General features: G+C 44.7%; 1 protein-coding gene across 1 annotated transcript in view; it reads right to left on the bottom strand.

Annotated features, from left to right (window-relative positions):
* Positions 1-22,826, bottom strand: part of Hectd4 (HECT domain E3 ubiquitin protein ligase 4) — a 164,259-nt gene that overhangs the window by 84,005 nt on the left and 57,428 nt on the right. Inside the window, exons 7-13 of the mRNA XM_059249761.1 lie at positions 21,722-21,892; positions 11,585-11,777; positions 7,395-7,553; positions 3,119-3,232; positions 2,279-2,419; positions 633-865; positions 149-294 (exon numbers count right to left, since the gene is read on the bottom strand). Of these exons, the coding sequence (XP_059105744.1) occupies positions 149-294; positions 633-865; positions 2,279-2,419; positions 3,119-3,232; positions 7,395-7,553; positions 11,585-11,777; positions 21,722-21,892 (1,157 nt within the window). The remainder of the gene's footprint in view (positions 1-148; positions 295-632; positions 866-2,278; positions 2,420-3,118; positions 3,233-7,394; positions 7,554-11,584; positions 11,778-21,721; positions 21,893-22,826) is intronic.

The following is a 22,826-nucleotide window of genomic DNA, read 5'->3' as shown; positions in this document are numbered from 1 at the left end:
GCTCTTTTCACAATGGAAATGGTCTTCAGTTGGTGAGGTCCAGATTCCTTCCTGGTGGGCTAAGCTATCTAGGCTACAGCCTGCACAGAGGGTTCTGGTGCATTGCTTACTTTGCAGGGAGCACTAAGAAAACCCATTTGCTTTTTACCTGATGGCAAGACAGACCTCCTTCTGAATTTCAGGGCAGATCTGGTCTTTTGGTGCCATCAACAACTGCCAAAGAAGCAATCCTGAGCGCCGAATGATGTCTCGGTTCCTTTCAGTTTGTGGGCTGAAGAAAAATTTAAACACCACCTACAGAAACATAAGAGGCAGAGCTAAGTATGCTCATTCCATCCAGGATAAAATTAGCCCTCTAGAAGAAAGCACAGGGTAGTTGTTCTTGTGAAATGATAACCAGGTGCACTTTCAACTCCATTCTCTTCCAGTGCACAGTGGGATAGAGTAAATATCTTACACACATTAACAGCAATGAGACAGCCTTCATCCCACTAATCCAAGTGCAATGCACACGATGCTGACAACCCTGGTCAGAGAATGACAAAGAGGCAAGATGCAAAACAGAGGTTGCTGAAAGTGTTTCTTCTGGGAGGAGTCTGTGTCATCTTGCTAAGCCCACACAGAATATGTACCTGAAAGACAACAAGGATGCAGCGTACGATACAGGTGTCTCCATTAACCATGGCCTTCTCCATGATGTCACAAATGCTGCTCAGATGGCGTGCCTCAATGGGGTGCTGTTTGCCCAGGACGCTAGTGATGGGAAGGTTGGGGTTTGTGGCCAGAAGATTGAGCTGGTGAATGCACATGGCGCCAACATGGTGCAGTAACTGGTTTATGACCTCATTTGTGCTGATTGCTTCTTCTGGAAGATGCAAAGGAAGCATGGTGAGGAAAGACATGACAGGTGTCCCAGAGGAGCAACTCTCCAGTGTACACAAGCCGTACACACACAAGGACAGACTCCTGGTGCCCATCGATACCAGTGTTGCTCTAGCACCCTTCCTGCCACAGTATGGGATGTAACACAGGTAGCCACACTTACTGAACTAGTTATGTATGCTTAGCAATGGGATAAAGTCTGACATGCATGGTTACAAATTTAAATTCTTTTAGTCCTATTTTATAGACCAGTAAACAAAGAGTGAGAGAGGTTAAGTTACCCTAAATCACACAACTACGAAGTGATAGAGCTAGGGTTTGAATTCAGGCATCTCAGTCCATGCTGGCAACCATTCTAGAAGACTTAGAGCCATCTTCCATGGCTGCCCTGTGGAAGAAGTCCTGTCCACAAGTCGTGTGTCGTCGTCGTCGTCGCGCCCCCCCCCCCCCCCCCACAGAGCGCAGCATTTCTATCCCATTTGGATAGATGTTTATCAATTAAACCTGAGGATTAACAAGCATTTTCTTATATAATTATTTCACGGTTCATGGATGGTTTCAGGCATTCAGAGGATGGAGGTAGAGAATAGTCTACATAGGCAAAGTACAAGAAAGATGGCTTTGGGAGCTGGAGAGACAGCTCAATGGTTAAAAGCAATGGTTGTTCTTCCAAAGGACATGGGTTTGAGTCTCAGCACCTACAAGGCAGCTTAAAAGACCATAAAAGGATGCAAGCATGGGCAGTTATGAAGACAGGACTTCTGGAAACTCCGTGGTTAAAAAGAAAACCCCTGCTTGCCTGTTACCCCGAGGGTCCTACTAGATCCCACTCATTCCTGCCTTGGGAGTCTTAAGTCTTAGCAGCAGGATTTGGGCAAAGACTGTTCATCTTTTGGATATAACTAAGCTATTGTCAGTATAAAACATTATAATAGCATAGGATTCCAGTCCAAGAACCAATAATCAATGTTGTGTTTTGGGTTTTGTTTTGAGGCAGGATCTTAGGCCCAGCTTGAACCAGAACTCACACTCTATAGCCCAGGCTAGCATAGAATGAATAGCAGTCCTTCTACTGAGCCTCCTATGTGCTGGGATTACATGGGATCCTCCTCAGCACCAATAATCAAATTTTATATCTACATTTAGATTTTGGGAGGAACATAGGAGTTTTCCTTTTAAAAGTCTGCAAGTTCTTCAAAGCCTCCCCATTTATATGCTTTTTGATTTACATGCTTTCTCCTTCCCCATACCCAGCCTTTCCCGCCATGGACAACAGTGGGTTTTAGTTTGTAAGTTCCAAGGAGGAAGCTGTGAATACACTCTGTTGCTGGCCTACATTCCCACCTACTGCTGCCACTCTAGTCTGTCATACTTGGGAGCTGAGAGTGCTGCTCACCTTTGGGTTCGGTGATGATATGGCTGACCCCCAGTCTCTGGCACACGTAATGGAAGGCCTGGTTCCCAGGATTGCACCACTGATCGATGTAGTCATTTGAGCAGGTCCATAGCATGTTGTTCACAGTATCGTAACAGGCACCTGCAAAGAACACAGTTCATTCAGCTACTGTACCACCACACACCCGTACACATATTCCCCACAGAACTGAAAAAGAACAAAGAGTGAGCGAGAACTTCCCCCAGTGCTGACAGCCGTACCTCTACTCCCAATGAACTATGTGACAACACACTAAATTGGAACTGAACAAAAAGCTTGAATTTAATTTGCAATTTTGCTCAGCTCCGATGTGAGATGGAACATGTCACAAAATACGTGGCTTGCAGCAACTAGTTCATATGAACTACTTCCGAAAAGGATTCAGATGGCTTTCATGAAAAATCCAGGACACCAGGAACAGGTAACATCAATGGACAATAAAAAGTTCTAGGGAGTCCCAAACTTCTATACATGCTCCACAGTAGTCTGGACAAAGAGCAAGCACAACGTATGACATTGGGTCCATTTCCTAACGTGTGTTCTTCAGAGGAATAAAACTTTGTATGGCATGAAATTTTGAGATTGTAACAGGCATCATCTTACAATGTAATGTGAGTGTCTTCAACGGCAGTTCATCTGAGAATCTTACATATGGCAGCTTCCACACTGAGTCCCTAAACTAAAGGATATTAACATTTCTCTCTTTTAAGGAAACTGAAATGCCACAGAAAATTGGCAAGATTTTCAAGAGCAATCACTCAAGCTGAATCGTCCAAGGAAATAGGTGTATTTGTGTCTTACCCAATCCTGGTACAAGAGCACCACGCCCCAGTGAGCTTCCAGCAGCATCTATGAGATCCGCACGACTTGTGAACTGACCGTCTGAAATGTTATACACCAAGCTGGAGGCCAGGACTGTGGAAACAAACATCTATTTAATGATCCTGAAGACTACTCTTCAAAGTTTCCATTTTAGGCTCCTAACCAGACTTCTTTTGAAAATTCTGTTTTTGGTTGTTATCTGTTGGTAGTAACAACTAAGAGAAAACAAACACAGAAGATCCCTGAAAGCAATGCTGACCAAATGTCTTCCTAAGCTTGATACTGAACTCTATTTCTGTTTGGGTTTTTTGTTTTGTTTTGTTTGTTTGTTTGTTTTTCAAGACAGGGTTTCTCTGTGTAGCTTTGCGCCTTTCCTGGATCTCGCTCTGTAGACCAGGCTGGCCTCGAACTCACAAAGATCCGCCTGCCTCTGCCTCCCGAGTGCTGGGATTAAAGGCGTGCGCCACCACTGCCCAGCTTGAACTCTTTCTGAAAAATGAATTTAAAACAGCACTGTTGATATGGAGGTGGTTTTCTACTTTAAAAGGTCAAAGAGAAACTGTAAGGAGGGCAGGAAGACTGGCATCACAGGACGGCAGCGTGTTAGGAAACGTCTCAGCTGGCCCTTGTGAGCATTGGTATGAGGTTGTTCTCCTTCCCAGTTCTCAATGTGACTCACAGACACTTTTCCCTCCACACCGGAGAGTGGAACAGTGGAGAGGAAGGGCTTTGGGTATCTAGGTTTGAATTCGGCTCTACCACATCTGGTCGGCATGGGAAAGTCCTTAGCCTCTCAGGTTCCTCACCTGTAAAGCCGAGATAGGTGCTGTGCTGGATAGCGTTACAGTCAGCTTGACACACACTCTGTGGGTGCGGACGTCCCTGGGCTGCTGGCCCTGGGTTCTATAACAAAGCGGCTGAGCAAGGCAGGAGGAGCAAGCCAGTAAACAGCATGTCTCCATGGCCTCTGCATCAGCTCCTGCCTCCAGGATCCTGCTCTGCTTAAGTTCCTGCCCTGACTTCCTTCAGTGATGGACTAAGATGTGGAAATGTAAGCTAAATAAACCCTTTCCTCCCCAGATCACTTTTGGTCATGGTGTTTCATTACAGCAACAGGCCCTGACTAGGACAGGCACCTACCTCATAGCTGCCATGCAGCTGAAGTGAGTTTAAAATGTCAGGCATATATATGTTAGTTGCTACTGCTGACATCACACCCACACCCACAGAATTTCACCATGATGTCTAGGCTAGCCTCAAACTCCTGATTTTCCTGCTTCAACTTCCCATGTGCTGGGATTAGAGGTGTGCAGCACCCTGCCTAGATTTACCTACTCAGTTTCTTTTTGTTTTTTTTTTGTTTTTTGTTGTTGTTGTTGTTGTTGTTGTTTATTTGTGGTGTTTTTTTCCTTCAGAGTCTGGCCTTAAACTCACTATGTAGCCCATTCTCTTGATCCTCCCAAATACTGGAACAGTGGTTCTCAATCTGTGGGTTGTGACCCCTCTGGGTTCTCATATCAGGTATATTGCATATCAAATATTTACCTTGCAAAATTACAGTTATGAAATAGCAATGAAATAACTTTATGGTTGGGGTCACCACAGCATGAGGTACTGTATTAAAGGGTTGTAGTGTTAGAAGGTTGAGGACACTGTTCCAAGGTCTTATGGGTGTGCTCCACCATTCCTGGCCCCTTTCCTCCTTCTCCACACGGTCTCAGTACTGTAGCTCTTACATTCCTTTTCTTACTCCACCATCATTGTAGTGGGAACCACACTATTTCCAGACTAAACTACTGTCTATGTCTCCCCTGCCCCTGAGGATGAACCCCAGGGCCTTGAATGTACTAGATAAAAACTCTCCTGGATATACCCCCAGCCCTCTTTCTTTCATGTTTCCTACTGTTCCACCCCACAAATGGTCTCACCCACCATCTTCTCCGGTGTACTTCCTATCATAGAGCCCTTACTCTGCTTATACACATAGATGAATAACATCCATTTCTCACACCGGGTGTGTGGTGATATTTGATTTGTGCACCCCAATAAAGCTTATCTGAAGACCAAAGGAAAAAGCCAGCTATTACTTTAACATAGAAGTCAGGCAATGGTAGCACACACCTTTAATCCTAGCATTCCCCCGGGAGATAGAGGTTCATCCGGATCTCTGTGAGTTCAAGGCCACACTGGGAACAGAGCCAGGAGTGGTGACACACACCTTTAATCCCAGCACTAACCATAGAGGTCTGGAGACACAGATAGGAAGTGACGTAGATGAGGGGAGAGAGGAAGTGAGATGGCAGAGCAGACAAGGCATATAAGTGTGAGTATACAGGAAGAGCCCTCTCCTTGGGCTGAGATTTCTAGTGGTAAGAACGTGGCTGGTTTCTTTCTGCTTTCCTGATCTCTCAGTTTTGACCCCAATATCTGGCTCCAGGTTTTTTAATTAATAAGACTGTTAAGCAATTCGTCTTACATGGGTGTGGTGGTGCACACCTTTAATCCCAGCACTCAGGAGGTAGAGGCAGGAGGATCTCTGAGTTTGAGGCCAGCCTGGTCTACAGAGTGAGTTCCAGGACAGCCAGGGCTACATAGAGAAGTGCTGTCTCAAAAAACCAAAAACCAAAACCAAAACAAAATAAAAAAATACCCATTTCTTACCATTCCAAATTGAGACTCCAAGAAGTCTCTCCTTTCTAGCCCACTCCACAATGACTTGTACCCCCACATCCTGCAACATGTACACCTGGCTCCTCTTTCCAACAATGACCATTTCTCATTGTCACAAACATTATCACTCCTCAGAGCTCCTAAAGGTCAGCTCAGCCCAACTACCTAGCAGCCCCTATGGTCTAAAGGCAAGAACTGGTGTCTCCTTGTGCTGAGACCCATGGTGACCAATGTGGAACAGGCCATAGAAGGAAGCATTTCCTGGGCTGATATGGAACCACGACGGCATCAACTGTGTCCTCGTGGGAAATGGTCCATGAAGAACCATTCTAGCCAGGCAGTGGTGGCACATGCCTTTAATCCCAGCACTCGGGAGGCAGAGCCAGACAGATCTCTGTGAGTTCGAGGCCAGCCTAGTCTGGTCTACAGAGTGAGATCCAGGACAGGCACCAAAACTACACAGAGAAATCCTGTCTCAAAAAGCCAAAAAAAAAAAAAAAAAAAAAAAAAAAGAACCATACTAATCAAATGGGTCTAAATTTCAGTAAGTGAAAAAGACCCAAAACACAAGAGACCTTTAATCCCTGAACTCAAGAGGCAGAGACAGGTGGACTGCTATAGTTCTAGACCAGATAAGGCTACATGGTAAGACTCTGCATGAAAAAAATGAAACAAGTTTAGCCAGGTGGTAGTGGCGCAAGCCTTTAATCCCAATACTCAGGAGGCAGGGGCAGGCAGATCTCTGAGTTCCAGGCCAGCCTGGTCTACAGAGCTAGTTCCCAGGACAGCTAGGGTTGTTACACAGAGAAACTCTGTCTCAAAAACCAAAATAAATAAATAAAACAAAATTAAAAAAAAAAAAAAAAACAAGTTCAAAAAGTTCTGTTTTGAGGGCTGGGATGTAGCTCAGGGGTAAGAACATACACAGGCCTTGGGTGCTGTCTTCAGCCCCAGATCAACTGACAAATTCTCAGGCTATAACTCCTTGACCACTATTATTCTGTGTTATCAGAAAACAAACTCTAACAGAGTAAATTTCAAACAATAAATAACAAAGCTCCACATTTCAGAGTTAGAGACTGCGGTGGTTTGGATGAGAAATGTTCCGTGTTGGCTCAGGACTCCGAACACTCAGTCTTCAGTTGGTGATGAAGTTATGGGGAGGTGCAGCCTTCGGGAGGAAATATGTCAATGGAGACAGGCTTTGAGATTTTAAAGCCTCACACTTTCCAGATCACTCTCTCTCCTTCAACCTTGTGCTGAAAGATGTGATTTCTAACTGGGTGTGGTGATGCACAACTTTAATCCTAGCATTCAGAGGGAAAGACAGGCAGACTCTGTGAGTTCAAAGACAGCCTGGTCTACAACATGAGTTCCAGGACAGCCAGGGCTGTATAGAGAGACTGTCTCAGCTTCTTGCTCTGCTGTCATCCCTCCCTTCTATGACAGACCCTTATTCCTCTGGAACAGTATCAAAATAAACTCTTCTTAAGTTGCCTTTGGTTATGGTGTGTTATCAGAGCAACAAAAAAGTAACTAATACTAAGATACATCAGGAAGAGGATTACAAATAAAATCTACTTACTTTTTAAAGACGACAGACCACTTGTTCCACCAAAAAGAGAGCGGGTGGCAGAGCTGCCTGACCCCCCTGGAGGTGGGACCAGCATCACCAAGTATGTGCCACAAGTGTACATGGGTGTCTTCCGCAGCATTTTCAGAGGAAGGCCACAGCTAGTATTTGCTGGAGAGGAGAATGAAAGTACTTAGTAAAAGTAGTTTGCATTCTGATGAATCTGATTAACAAAACAGACTTAGATATAATGAGGAAGTCTGCACTGAAACCAAGACAGGCCGCAAATAGAAAGGGAGGGAGTTGGAGAGTTGGCTTAGTGATTCTGAGCACTGGCTGCTTTTCCAGGGGACCCAGGTTCAATTCCCAATCCCTACGGAGCAGCTCACAACTGTCTGTAAGTCTAGTTCCAGGGAATCTGAACCTCTCTTCTAACGTCTGAGGGTACTCAGCATACAAGCGGTGGTGCACAAACATACATGTAGGCAAAACACTTGTCATATTAAATAGAAGAAAATAAAAAGATTAAGCAGGAAGAGCAAGAATTATTTACTGACTCCAAGATGCCTATGGGGTGGTCTGACTGTCCTGAAGGTGTTCCCAATGGCCAGTAAGCCTTAGGACTCTAAAGATCCTTCCAAAAGAATGAATGCTTACATGGAATAAATCTCAAAACAGAATTCCTATTGTCATTTAACTGAGAGTTGATAATTAAGCTATTAAGTTGTTTTTTCTTTCTTTCTTCTTCTTCTTCTTCTTCTTTTTTTTTTTTTTTTTTTTTTTTTTTTGGTTTTTCAAGACAGGGTTTCTCTGTGTAACAGTCCTGGCTGTCCTTACTTTGTAGACCAGGCTGGACTCAAACTCACAGAGATCGGCCTGCCTCTGCCTCCCGGGTGCTGTGATTAAACACACTTAAAGACACACTGGCTCTTGTTGTTTTTCATTTTATAGAAAACAATTTTTGAAACAATGTATCATTCGATGGCCTGGAACTCACAGATAACCACATGACTCTGGCGTCTGAGTGCCCACAGCTTAAAGCAGGACATTTCTGACACAGTAATTTTAAACCTGCATGGCTTACAATATCTATTATATATACATTTCTTTCTATTTTGAGGGTCTGTGACATAAGATATCATCAACAGAATAATTATTGTTTCTAGTCAGGAGGTATGGAATGCACATCATCTCCCCTGTGTCCAGGCACTGAAGAGTGGACTTAAGGTTTGTAGGTGAGCTCAGTGAGGACCAATGACATTAGCAGGAAGTACACCAGAGCTTTGGGAAGCTGTCAGGTTATAAAACACAACTAATTATTCACAGTCTTAACAGAGAGAAAAATCATTCTTGGGGTTTAGATTAGGAAAGTGGAATCTATTCTTTTCTTCCTCCCTCCCTCCCTTCCTTCCTTTCTAACTCTTATATTTTAATTTGCCCATAGAGATCAGAAGAGAACATTGGATCCCCTGGAGATGGAGTGACAGGTGGCTGTAAGCCACAGTGTAGGTGCTAGGAACCTAACCCCAGTCTTCTGCAAGAGCAGCAAAGAAACCTATTCTTTCTGATGTTTTGAATGGAGCTGCTTCAAACAGCTCCCTTTTTAAAAAACTTAAGCCCTCAACAAATATATTCTTTATCCAGAACATCAATTCCTGTGGTAATGAAAATCTATAAAGTAATGAATGGAAAACTTCAGCAACTGTGCAGCCTAATATGTTCATCAAGGTGTTTTCACAGACACGTACTGACAGAAAATATGTTTTAGCTTGTCACAGAACAAAACACATTTTAAAAATTATTTTTATTATTTATGATTGGGTTAGTATGCATGTGTGCGTGTGTGTGCGTGTGTATCCATGGGTGTGGAGGTCTGAAGTCAACTTCAGTAATATCACTACGAAGCTGTCAACTTTACTTTTGTTGTTTCTGTTTTCAGGCAAGGTCTCACTGCAGCCCTGGCTGGCCTGGAACTCACAGAGACCCGCACTCCCCCAGGCCTGGGAATACAACAGTGCACCACTATAACCAGCTTTTTCCTCAAATGTTGGGAGCAAATTCAGGTCCTCATGCCTGCTTTGCATGAGTTTTACCAACTACACTATCTCTCTAGCTCATTTTGTGAATGTTCAACTAATTTTCACAGATCCATGTGGACTAGAACTGCTGAAATTTCAGTGGAATAGCATCATGTTAAATGAACACAAAAACTCATATAAAGGACAACGAAAATCACATTTTGAATAAAGATAACAGTTTTCACAAAAACTCCAAATGTGTATTGTTGGGGGTTTTGTGTGTGTGATTTTTCAGACAGGGTCTCTCAGTAGCTGAGGCTGCCTCACCTTCCCAAGTGCTAGGTTTACAGGGATGAGCCGTCACACCCTACCACAAATTCTAACTACAATATTGCCTTCTGAGGTCTAGATGGTTCTGCAGTTAGGAGCCATTGTTGCTCTCCCAGAAGACCCAGGTTTAATTCCAGCACCATGGCGGGTTACAGCCATCTGTAACATCTGTAACTCCAGGTCCTGGAGATTCAACACTCTCTTCTGGTCCATGAGAAGACACAAGTGTAGTACACAGTACACATGCAAACAAAACATACATACACATAAAAATAAAACACACACACACATAGCACTAGCAGCTGGGTATGGTAGTCTACTACTATGGATCCTACTTAGGTGGTAAAGACTGGGGATCAGGATCTGGAGGCCATCCTTGGCTGCATGAGATCATGGTGGGAGAGTATCTGTGGAGCTGGGAGGTAGGTTGTTGTTTTTCTTTTTCTTTCGTTATTTAACAAAGAAAACAAAGCTGGGCGGTGGTGGTGCCAGTGGTGCACTCTTTTAATTCCAGCACTTGAGAGGCAGAGTCAGGAGGATCTCTGTGAGTTCCAGGCTAGCTTGGTCTACAGAGCGAGATCCAGGACAGGCACCAAAACAACACAGAGAAACCCTGTCTCAGGAAAAGAAAGAAAGAAAGAAAGAAAGAAAGAAAGAAAGAAAGAAAGAAAGAAAGAAGGAAGGAAGGAAGGAAGGAAGGAAGGAAGGAAGGAAGGAAGAAAGAAAGAAAGAAAGAAAGAAAGAAAGAAAGAAAGAAAGAAAGAAAGAAAGAAAACAGATGTACTAAGTATACTGAAAAGGATTTGGTGGCCTGGAGGTAAAAACACAGATCATTATTTTAGCCTGGCATGAAAAGTGCCTACTTTTGGATGTCTTCTTTACATTTGTTTAGTTACTGTGTGTGTGTGTGTGTGTGTGTGTGTGTGTGTGTGTGTACATATGATGGTCAGAATACAATTCTGTGGAGTTGGTTCTCTGCTTTCACTTTTTAACTTTCATGTAAAAGTACATGGGATCCAGGGACCAAACTCGGGTCGTCAGCTTTGACCACAAATACCTTTACCCAATGAGCCATCTTGCCAACCCCCAAAACATTTACTTAGCTAAAAAGAACTGTTCTGGGGGCTGGAGAGATGGCTCAGAGGTTAAGAGCACTGGCTGTTGTTCCAAAGGTCCTGAGTTCAATTCCCAGCAACCACTTGGTGGCTCACAACCACCTGTAATGAGATCTGGTGCCCTCTTCTGGCCTTCAGGGATGCATGCAGACAGAACACTGAATACTAAATAAACAAACAAACAAACAAACAAATAAATAAGAACTCTTCTGTACAAAGTATCTCCTTTGACTCAAATGGCCTAACCACGATAAAGCAAGCATTAACGAAGTACTCACAGTGATACCACAGAGGCCTGTGGCAACAAGCCATTGTCCTTACACTCTAATATAACAATAAAGTATTTACTAGATAGCCTCATATGAATACACCACAAGAGCTTTTCTTCCTAGTATTTCAAACAGTAAAAGGATTAAAGCAGAGAATCAAATCCATTTTAGCTCAGACTCAGATACTCTTTTTTTTTTTCCAGGAGGATTTAGGGTGATCTCACATAGCCCAGGCTGGCCTCCCACACACAATCCCCCTGCCTCAGCTGCCAAAGTGCTAGGACTGCATTCCATGTCCTCCCTGACAGTGATGGTGCGGAGACAGCTACAGGTAAGGCAGAACTGTTCCAGGGCTCACACTCTGCCCACAGCTGGACCTGCTAGTCACTGTGGGGGAGGTGCAGGGAAGGTGGGCTGTGTGTGCTGCACTGAGGAGGTGTAGGCAGGTGGTCAGGAAGAGGCAAACCCACCTGCTTGATCCTCCTTCAGGGTGTTGGAGATGGTAGAGCCAGTCAGGGCCGCCAGTGTCGCCGATGGGGAGGCTCTGTACCGAGAGAGTCTGCTCAGGAGCATCTCATTAATGCTTTTGGCAGATTCACCCTCTTTTCGCATTAGAATTGTGCGTTCCTGAAGTGGGCTGGCTACAAATACCCCATTTTCCACCTAAGATTTAAAGAAGAAAAGAGGTCCTGATGACGCTTCCATCCAATAGCAGACATCTTTGTCAATTATTTCTGTGACCAGGATGCTTACAAAGCATTTTCCAGCCACCTGAGCAAACACATCTTTCCATGCAAACCACATCCATGCTCCAAAGGAGCCGCTTCAGACAGAGAAAGCTAAGCTCACTCTCAGAGCCAACATTAATACATTCTGCAAAACGTTGTTGATTAGAACCCTTATACGGAATCCCAGAGGCAGTTGTTCACTAATTATGAGCCTTCTCACAGGTACAAGTAAGAGAGAGGAAAACCAATCAACCAGGCCTTGATTTGCTGCTGAGGACAACTGTGAGGTTAATGTGTTTTGGAAATGTAACTAGTTGCTAAGACCTAACTGCTCTTCCCACAGTAGCTAGCACTAGCGCCAGCTGACTGGGCATGGCAGAGCAATCCTGGATGGAGCAAGCCAGCCTGGCTAAAACACACAGCAAACTTCAAGTACACCTTTACTGACCTGCCAGTTCTCTCACTCAGCCTGAACTACTCTCCAGCAAAGACCCTCAACAATATGTATCTGACGCAAACAAACCACCTACCTACTTTCCTTCTCTCTGTCTTTCTTTCCTTCCCTCTGTCTTTCTTTCCTTCCCTGTAGCAGGCTTTCTTTTGGGCCATCAACCAGCTCCCAAATAAAGACATGGAGACTTAATCACAGTCATGAATGCTCAGCTTTAGCTTAGCTTGTTTCTGGCTAGCTTTTCAAACTTAACCTGTTTCTCTTCATCTGCGTTTTGCCTTGGGCTTTTTACTTCTCCTTCATTCTGTATGTCCTACTCTGTTTCAGAATATTACTTTAACTATGTAAAGGTTTGTTTATGCTACATTTGTTTAACAATGTAAAGATATGTTGCTTTGCCTGCTTAAGGCCCCTCACTGGTCTAATACAAAGCTCAACAGCCAATAGCTAGGCAGTAGAGGGATAGGCATGGCTGGCAGAAAGGGAGAATAAATAGGAGGAGGAATGAATCTAGACTCTGAGAGAGAAAAAGAACAAAAAAGAACAGAGAGAGAATGAGGGAGAAAGAGAGGAAGATGCCCCGAGCCTGCCAGCCAGGGAGCAGCCAGCCAGCCAGACATGGAGTAGGGCATACATGATAAAAGAAAGGTAAAAAGCCTGGAGGCAAAACATAGATGAGAGAAATAGGTTAAATTAAGTTATAAGAGCTAGTGGGGGATTTCTGTGAGTTTGAGGTCAGCCTGGTCTTCAGAGTGAGATCCAGGACAGCCAGGGCTACACAGAGAAACCTTGTCGGGCCAAGCATTCATAATTAATAATAAGTCTCCATGTCATGATTTGGGGGGCTGGAGGTCCAAGAAAGCCTATTACACTTCCCTTCATCTTTCTTTCTTTTCCTTTTTTTGAGATAGGGTCTCATGTAGCCCAGGCTGACCTCAAGTTCACATATAGTCAAAGCTGGCCTTGGCCTCTCAGTGTTGGGATTACAGATCTGCAAATCATGTCTCTGCCTTCTTTCTTTTTTTTCAAAAACTTCCCTGCTTTTCTCATTGCTGAAGACTCAGATCACTTCCCAGAAGCTTCTCTTCCTCATTTCTTCTCCATTTCAAGGCCCTGTGTTCTCCCCTTGCCAACTTCCCAAGAAGAAGCATCTCTCTCAAGCCATTTGAGATTGCTCTCAAGTCCTGGCTTCTCTCGCCCCTCCTCCTTGCCTCTTTTTCCTGACTGCCTTCTCTGCTTTCAAACACAGAACATTCCACTTGGATTCACTGTCAAATGACTCAGATCTGGGCCAGTGGGTTGTTTTTTTTGTTTGTTTGTTTGTTTTTGGGGTTTTTATTTGTTTGTTTGTTTTTGTTTTTGTTTGGTTTTCCAAGAGTTTTGAGCCTGTCCTGGAACTCACTCTGTAGACCAGGCTGGCCTCGAACTCACAGAGATCCATCTGCCTTTGCCTCCCGAGTGCTGGGATTACAGGCGTGCACCACCACCGCCCAGCAGTGGAATGTTTTTTGTTGCTGTTGTTGTTTCGTTTGTTTTTTCCGAGACAAGGTTTCTCTGTGTAGTTTTGGTGCCTGTCCTGGATCTCACTCTGTAGACCAGGCTGGCCTCGAACTCACAGAGATCTGCCTCCCAAGTATTGGGATTAAAGGTTTGTGCCACCACCACCCAGTTTGAAAGAATGTGTTTTTAAAACAAAGACTTTGATCCATCTCAGGAGGCCTGTGTTAACCAATGCCCCTGGCAAACCCAGCCTCCTAGACATGGAGGGCCTCAGAGACCCATCCCACCAGGGAAGCCAGAAAGCCCGGCCTGCTGCTACAACTCCTGAAGACAAGAACGAGGGTGCCACGGGCCAGGCCTTTAGAAGCCCACAGAAAGCAAAGCTGGGTCCAGAGCGAAAGGCTGGCAGCAAAGGGCAAGAGAAAGCATACAACTGAGAAGTGCAGTCGGAAGATCCCAGGGCAGCTGCACACGTGTTCTCAGAGAAGGGAAGGGCTTTCTGAGGAGCCCCAGGCTGCTGCTCTGCTCCCATACCTTCTGTTTCTCACTCCTCCTAGGTTTGGCCTCTTAACTCTGTACCTTCTCACACGCACCACCCCGGACAACCCACTGTAACGTAAAGACTGAACCACCCACCTTCCCCTTAACTCCCTTGCGGGTGGCCACGGCCACAGACCTTTGGAGTTTCTGCTTCTGTGGTCTCCGTGGCATAGCCCTTCCCTGGTTTATTACTGTAAGCACTTACTTTGTCTAAGTAGGTAGAGCCAACAGGGACCCTGCTGGCTCCTCTCCTGCCTCCTAGCTCCACATTTCCACTTACGGAAGCCATTGATTTGGTGTCCAAGAACTCAGCTGGAACACTGTACCCAAAACTTCCCAGGGCTGGCTCAATCCCATCATTCAGATCTCAGAAAGTCACCAACTCACAGGTGACTTCCTGTCACCAGCAGCCTTCCCTGCTTGCCCATCAGTCCCCCACCATCTACAACTGAGCATGTCCCACTGTTTGCTCCTCTCTGAAATGACCACACAGTAACTCATTCATGGCCTGTCCTTGAATGCCAGCTGCCTGAGGAGTGCATGCCTGCAGCCTTGGTCACCAGAACACCCCCAGCCCTGGGGAGGCATTTCCCATAGGCCCTCCCTCACATGCAGCTCCAGCCTCTGTGATAACACCCCATTTCTCTACTGCTTCTGCTTTAAGTCTTGTCCTCACTGCTCCCACCCCTGCCTCTGGCATTTCTACTTAAATGGCCTTTTGTCCCCTAAAATTTAATAGATCTACTTCTTACTGCATTATTTTACCCACACTCTCATGCTCTATTTATGTTACACAACTCTAAATATAACCCTGTAAAAGCATCCAAGACAAAAATCGATCTTATTAAGCTTGGCATTCAAAAGCATTACCATTTGGCCCTATGAGGAAATCAATAGCTAATGTAAAACAGTCTCTTACTACACTCAGTGCTCTGCAAACTGAGAGGACAGAGCACCAGTGAGCAGCAGGAGAAACGGGTTTAGGGCACGAGGATTAAATGTGTACAATCTCAGTGTTGGGGTGACTGTACTCTGAGCCAAGCAACCACCATCTTGAGTTCAGCTGTACCCCCTTTTAAAATAGGTTATCCTTTGGGGATGTTAACTGTTAATAATCCCTCGTGGAGGAGTGGGGAGGGTCAGAGACCCTCACTTGAATATCCAGCCACTTCCTACCACCTGTTGTAAGCATCTCTGCCTTAACTATACATGGCCCTGGGGAAGGGCTATAGTATATATAAACCAGGGAAGACATGGAAAGAGGGTCTCCCTTTGTGCAGCTGCAAGGAAGTCCTGGTGGGTAAAGGCTTTTCAGGTGCCACCTGTTGGGGGAGGAGCTCCCACATTCCCATAAACTAACCTCTCATCTATAGTCTGTAAGGAAGCCTAGTAAACTCATTAGTTTTCTGGAGTGAACTTGGGCAGTTTTAGCAACACTCAGCCATGCAGCTCAGAGATTACATGGCTACTGAGCTCAAAAGGAGGGTACAGCTGGAGGGGTGAGAAGCAGTACAGTTAGCAGCGACAAGGGCATCTCTCCCAGTGCAGGCCACTGGTCAGCTCTAGCCAGCCTTCTCCTTAGTGAATTAGCCACACACCACCCAACAATCACTGTAAAACATAAATAAGTCCTGGGACTGCAGAGATGCCTCAGTAGTTACGAGCACTTGGTTCCCATCATCTACTTAGGGTGGCTCATGTAATTCTAGCTCTAGGGATCTGATGTCCCTGGCCTCTGTGGGCACTGGCACTCACATACACAGACACATAATTAAAAATAAAATATTTTTTAAAGTACCATAAATCCACATCCTGTCATGTTTAAGCCCTTTGTTGACTTCCCAGTTACACTAAAACCCATGACACTGGGCTGGTGAAATGGCTCAGTCGGGAAGGATGTTTGCTGTCAAGCCTGAGGAACCCAAAAGTTGTCCTCTGACCTCTTTACACATGGTAAGTGCATCCCCTCCCATGCAAATAAATGAATGCATTTTAAACAATCTATACTACTCTGAAGGCCGTGAGGGCTGGCATCTGCTAACTGACTCAGTCTCAGCTGCTTCAGCCTGGCCCTCTGTCACCATGTTCACAGTGACCATGGCCTGTCCCCTCCTGGATGCCACACTGGCCTTCTACTCCAGGCCTTGTTACTTGCTGTCCCCTCTTTGCAGACTGTCTACTCTCTGCAATTTGCCAGGATTGTTCTAATTTTAGCATTGAGGTGCCATGTCATAAGAAATCCTTTGGCCCCAAGCAAACTGCTCACCTTGCCTGTTAGGAAGGGCCTCACCAGCCACCTAAGACACAGGAGATCCTGTCCTCTCCCACTGCCCTACTTTCTTTCCTCCCAGCATTTAGCACCAGCTGTATTTATGTTTTCCTTCCCCTTTCTTTTTTTTTTTTTTTTTTGGTTTTTCGAGACAGGGTTTCTCTGTGTAGCTTTGCGCCTCTCCTGGAACTCACTTGGTAGCCCAGGCTGGCCTCGAACTCACAGAGATTCGCCTGGCTCTGCCTCCCGAGTGCTGGGATTAAAGGCGTGCGCCACCACCGCCCGGCTCCTTCCCCTTTCTTAATTAACTCCCATGCTCCTACCCAAGTCCATGAAGACAAAGCTACCCAGACAAAGCAATATAGCAGTTACTCATTTAAACTAAATAAATATACAGGCATGCTGGCAAATGCTTTTAAGCCAGTATTCCAGGAACAGAGGCCGGCCTGATCTACATAGAAGGATCCTGCCTCAAAAAGGAAAACAACAACAACAAAAGGTTTGGGTGAATGAAGGGGAGGAGCTTACTTATCTAGGTCATAGTTTGTGGTAATCAACTCTTAGGGAGAAGTGGGAAAGACCCAGGACTTGAGAAGAGAGCACAAGAGGTAAGGCACCACAGAGTCCCACCATGCGAAGCAGTGTTTATAGGAGCAGGGGACCTTCCAGGCAAAACAAGCAGGACCTAAGAAGAGTGCTCTGAGAGGTACAGAGTGTCAGGAGTGCCCAGCACAGGGTCCAGGCAGGCTGCTGTACAGGCACTTCTAGAGCCTCAAAGGTTGGAATTCTCAGAATCGGAGTTTCAGGAGGCCTGTACCCCCGAACAGAATGACCTAGCCTGTATTCCCGCACTGTTGAGTTCCCCCAACTCTAAACTTGACCATGTTGCTTTTGCACATAAGCATGAGGCTCAGAGGAGCATGATGAGTGCTCTGCTCCCTATAAAAAACTCCTTCCTGTAAGCCAGCCGCATAAGGCCCTGCTTCAGCCTGGACTACTGTGGGTAATTGGGGGGGGGGGGGGGGGGGGCGTGGCCACCTTCCAGGTCCCAGTCCAGTCTGAAGGTGTTATGGCTGCTGTGCCCACAGGCAGCACAAGAGCTGCGCATGGCCACTGCTAGAGTCACTTGTTGATGCCCTCCACACTCCCTCCCCCTTCTCTCCACTTGCTGCGGGCTGCAGGAATATATCATAAGAACTCAGCTGGGTATGGCAAAGTCACTACTTGGAGGGATCAAGGATTTCCTCCAGAGGAAGCCAAATTCCAAGGAGCTTTTGGTGTTACTTAGCTTGTTATATATCAGCTGTCCTCTGTTATGAAAATCATGTGTGCCTTCATAGTTTTCCCAATTGACTTTTCCCTAAGAAGGGCTAACAGTGTGGACTGATCACTCTCTGGACATACACATTCCAGGTATTTGGAGAACAGCCTCAGGAAAGGCTTTCTCTGGAATCAGATATCTCCCTTGGCCACTTTCAAGGACTAGTAGTAATAACAGTCCACAGTGGATTTAAGACAAATTCCACAAGGAGACACCGTCAGGTGGATGTTCAGTAATAGCTTTACACAATTTAGCTCAGACCCTCCTTTCTTACAGCCTTACTAACTTTATAGACCTCTAACTCCTTACCTAACTAACCACTTCTAGGAATATATGGATAACCTTCTGCACTGACAGCTATGCTCAGCCAGAACCCCAGTTCAAGCCTCCCTGTAATTATCATCATTGGCAGCATCCGGCCAGGTCCATCCCCAGATGGATGAAAGTACTTTATCAGAGATACCTCTGTACTCTCTAAGAACAAACTTAAGCATCTGGGCTACCTGTTTGAGAAGGCCTGGTGGATGTGCCAATTAAGCTTTACTTCCTCCTTTCCCAAACCTTACCTCTAGTTCCAGATCTCCCTTTAACTATTACCAGAGGCATCTAGCTGTACAGGTTGCCTAGCGACCGAGCACACTTTCCCCCACCCTGCAGAAAAATGGCAGATAGCTTGGACAGATATGAATCACAGGAAAAAAGACAGTTTTATTTTCTCCCATTGACCTAGCAACTTATAGATTCTTAACATTTTCTACCAATCATGTTTAAGATTATAGTTGAGCACATAAGAGCCTTCTTCTTAGATATTACCTGAATTTAGCCTTTAGTTAATTCATTTCCCCATTGGTCACTTCCCTTTGGGGTTGCAAATGATAATTAACGGTTATTGCCTCCCTATGTGATTCTTATCACCCCTCCGTTTGACCCTGGAAGCCTGGCTTTGCACTGCTAAGGGAATACTGCTTGTAAGTATATATATACCAGGACTTCCAGGGCACTGGAGGACAGAGAAGAGAAAAGAGAATGAAAGAACTAGATGGGGAAGAACTTGAGAGGAACAAACTGAGATGGGGAAGAAGTAGATTGAAGGGCTAGAAGAGAGTACTAGAGGAACGAGATGGAGATGAGGAAGAGTCAGATGGGGAAGAACAAGATGAGGAAGAACGAGATGAGGAGAGAGAAGGAGATGATATGGGAAGGAACAAGATGGATGTGGAGACCGGCTGGCCTCAGACTCAAAGCCTCTGGGATTAAAAGTGTATGCCAGCCGGGCGGTGGTGGCACACACCTTTAATCCCAGCACGCAGGAGGCAGAGGCAGGTGGATCTTTGTGAGTTCGAGGCCAGCCTGGTCTACGGAGCAAGATCCAGGAAAGGCGCAAAGCTACACAGAGAAAACCTGTCTTGAAAAAAAAAAAAAAAAACCAAAACAAACAAACAAACAAAAGCGTATGCCACCATTGCCTGGCTAAAAAATAAAAATAAAAAAGATATTTCAGAATAAATGATCCTGGGCTTTAATAGATATCTGACACAAGAATGGAAAATGGTACATTATTGTGAAATTTTAGATTATTTAGAATACAGTGAGAATTCTAAACTTTCTAGACATAAAACACACACATGGGGGCTGGAGAGATGGCTCAGCGGTTAAGAGCACTGACTGTTCTTCCAGAGGTCCTGAGTTCAATTCCCAGCAACCACATGGTTCACAACCATCTGTAATGAGATCTGGTGCCTTCTTCTGGTATGTAGGCAGAACACTGTATACATAATAAATGAATAAATCTTTAAAAAAAAAAACAAAAAAAAACCACACACATATACCAAATGATGGGGAATTAGGAAAAGACTAGGCTAGTCAGTAGGTTTCTCGATGCAAAATAACGATGTATTTTCACACCCATGGTAGACTGACTCCCAAAGCATGAACTAGCTGTAAAGACAACACGAAGCTGCTTGCTGCTATGGTGTTCTTACCGGATCTGGCATGGTGTGATTGCTAAAGGAAGAATCCCACTGTATCTAGTACAGTGTGGTTGTTTCATGAGAAAATCCCACTCCTCACTGGGCAATTTACTTGCAGATCATAATGAAGATGGTTTTTATAGAAAAATGATGCTTAGTTAGATCAATGATTTAAAGATACAGGGTTAAGACAGTGAAGATGATTAGGGAAATGGTTTAGGTTGCTCTGACAGTCGCTCTAACGAGAGATACAAAAAAGAAATAAGATTAGAAGACACCCTCTTTCTGCTAGATGTGAGAGGCGCTGAGGACGGGAAATGAGAACAAGGAAGTTTCACCCACTGTCAATAGGCCCATGAGCTTTGCCTGTGGAAAACCAGCCTGATGAGCAAAGAAGGCAATTATGTCCCAACACCCAAGGTTAGGTCTGAGTTCCTTGGTCATATAGCTTACAGATTTAATCACAGGTTTCAGTGTCCCCTCTGAAAAAACAAAGTTGTGAAAGGAAATTAAATGACCCTATTGTGTGTAAAGAAAAACGAAAAAAGGACTGGTTATCTAGACCACTTGAGTAAGGTTTTGTAGAGAATAAGGAGAAAAATTTGCTACATTGTAACCGCAAACTGCTGTCAGCCAGTACAAAGGCACTGGGCTGAAATATACTTGGTTTGCTTTAAAGTTTGTTAATCAATAACAAAAGAATCATTGCCTTGGGATGAAGATGTCATGGTGGGAAAAATAATACAAAGGAAAATGTTTAATACATGTGAGCTTCTAAGAAAATATGTAACTTGTGATCATAATGTGATTTCCTCTTGTGTAAAGATTTTAATTTGTTTTTAGAAAATATGTAATTTGTGGTTGTGAAGTAATCTTTTTTTGTGTGTAGAAATTTCTGTCTTAGGTATAAAAAGGTAAGAGTAAAATAAAGAAGGGAAGTAAGTTTTGCTCCCTCAGATAAATCTCCTGTGTGTTCCGTCACCGCCTCCACATCTCTCCAGTTTCTCTGACCTGCTGGCGCTGGACTCCGGCAGTAAACCAAATTCTAATACCCTGGAAGAACAGCCAGTGTTCTTAACCACTGAGCCATCTCTCCAGGCCTCTCCTTTCTTCCTTTTTTAGACATGGCCTGGCTATGTAGTACAAGTCATTCTAAAGCTCATTATGTAGCACAGGCTGGCCTCAAGAATATGATCCTCCTTGCCCCAGCCTTCCCAGCCTTCTGGGTCATCATCATATTTGGCTTTCCCAAGTTCTTTATCTGGCAAACTAGACTGGTTCTCTCACTGCCTAAAATCATTACTTATTTTCTTAGTTGTTTATGAGTAATCTTTTATTTATTCACTACCATCATCCCAATCTACTCAAATGCCCTGCAGCCACAACTCAAGCTCCTCTGGATCAGCGAGGACCTTGACCATGTTCCCACCCACAGGGTGGAATACTATTTATTGGCTCACAGTGAGTATTCAGCTGACATCCAATACCTTCTCATAGCTCCAACTGTGACATCCCAGGTGCTCATTTCTGCCCATGGGGCTGTTCTTGCTACTTCAGTTATGCCCACAAGCATTTCTGCTAAGACCCTCCTACAATGCATACAGTAATGTCATTTCCTCTCTTTGCCAGATTACTCTTCAGAAAGACAGGATCCACTGACTCCACACAGCCCTAAATCAAAGTCTCCAAGGGCATGCAAGAGGAAAGCCAGTGCCAAGGAAACTGGGCACACTGGGCACTATAAGGGTGGCAGGCTCCTTATAGATGGGCCTGAAATGAAAGCAAAAAATATTTTTCTGAAATGATACAAAATGAGAGTTAAACTCACCATAAGTTCAAAAATGTCCATGAAGACAGAATGTCCCTTTGGGGTTTTCTCATTCAGACTCGCAGGAGACCAGATCCAGTAGAAGTAAGTGCCATCCGAGGAAAGGTGCACGGTGCTCATGGTACTGCCTGCAGGGAGGGGACTGGCTGGCATGGGCACTGTCTGGCACACCTGGACAGGAAAGAGGGCCCTTCGTTAGAGGGATGCAGAGATTTTTTTCTGTTTGTTTTTTAGACTGATTGATTGATTATGTATACAGTGTTCTGCCTGCATGTGTGCCTGCACACCAGAAGAGGGCACCAGATCTCACTATAGATGGTTGTGATTGAACTGGGGGGGGGGTGTCTAGAAGAGCAGCCAGTGCTCTTAATCTCTGAGCCATCTCTCCAGCACTTGTTTTGCTTTGTTTTGAAAACAAGGTCTCACTATGTAGCTCTGGCTGTCTGGGAACTAATTCCATAGGCCAGGCTGGCTTTTGAAATCACAAGAGATCTGCCTGCCTCTGCCTCTTGAGTGTTTGGATTAAAGGCATGAGCCACCACGCCTGACATAGGATGAAGAAATTCTAATTTGATGTGACAGCTCATTGGCACTTTGAAGTCCAAAAGGAAAATTCACTAGGTTTCTCATCAGAATAAAACTGTTATTTATATCCACAAATAACACATAAAAATTATATAGTAAGAGCATAAAAGTTCATAAAATGGACTATAAAATAAATATGAGGGGCTGGAGAGATGGCTCAGAGGTTAAGAGTACTGACTGATCTTCCAGAGGTCCTGAGTTCCATTCCCAGCAACTACATGGTGGCTCACAACCATCTGTAATAAGATCTGGCGCCCTCTTCTGGCCTGCAGGCATATATGCAGGCAGAACACTGTATACATAATAAAATCTTTAAAAAATAAATAAAGAGCTGGGCGGTGGTGGCACACGCCTTTAATCCCAGCACTAGGGAGGCAGAGCCAGGCGGATCTCTGTGAGTTCGAGGCCAGCCTGGGCTACCAAGTGAGTCCCAGGAAAGGCGCAAAGCTACACAGAGAAACCCTGTCTCGAAAAACCAAAAAAAAAAAAAAAAAAGAGACCTTGTCTCAAAGAAGAAAGA

This window comes from Peromyscus eremicus, chromosome 23 (assembly GCF_949786415.1).
Source record: "Peromyscus eremicus chromosome 23, PerEre_H2_v1, whole genome shotgun sequence".
In the NCBI taxonomy this organism is placed as follows: domain Eukaryota; kingdom Metazoa; phylum Chordata; class Mammalia; order Rodentia; family Cricetidae; genus Peromyscus; species Peromyscus eremicus.
This window is presented reverse-complemented; position numbering and strand designations above follow the sequence as displayed.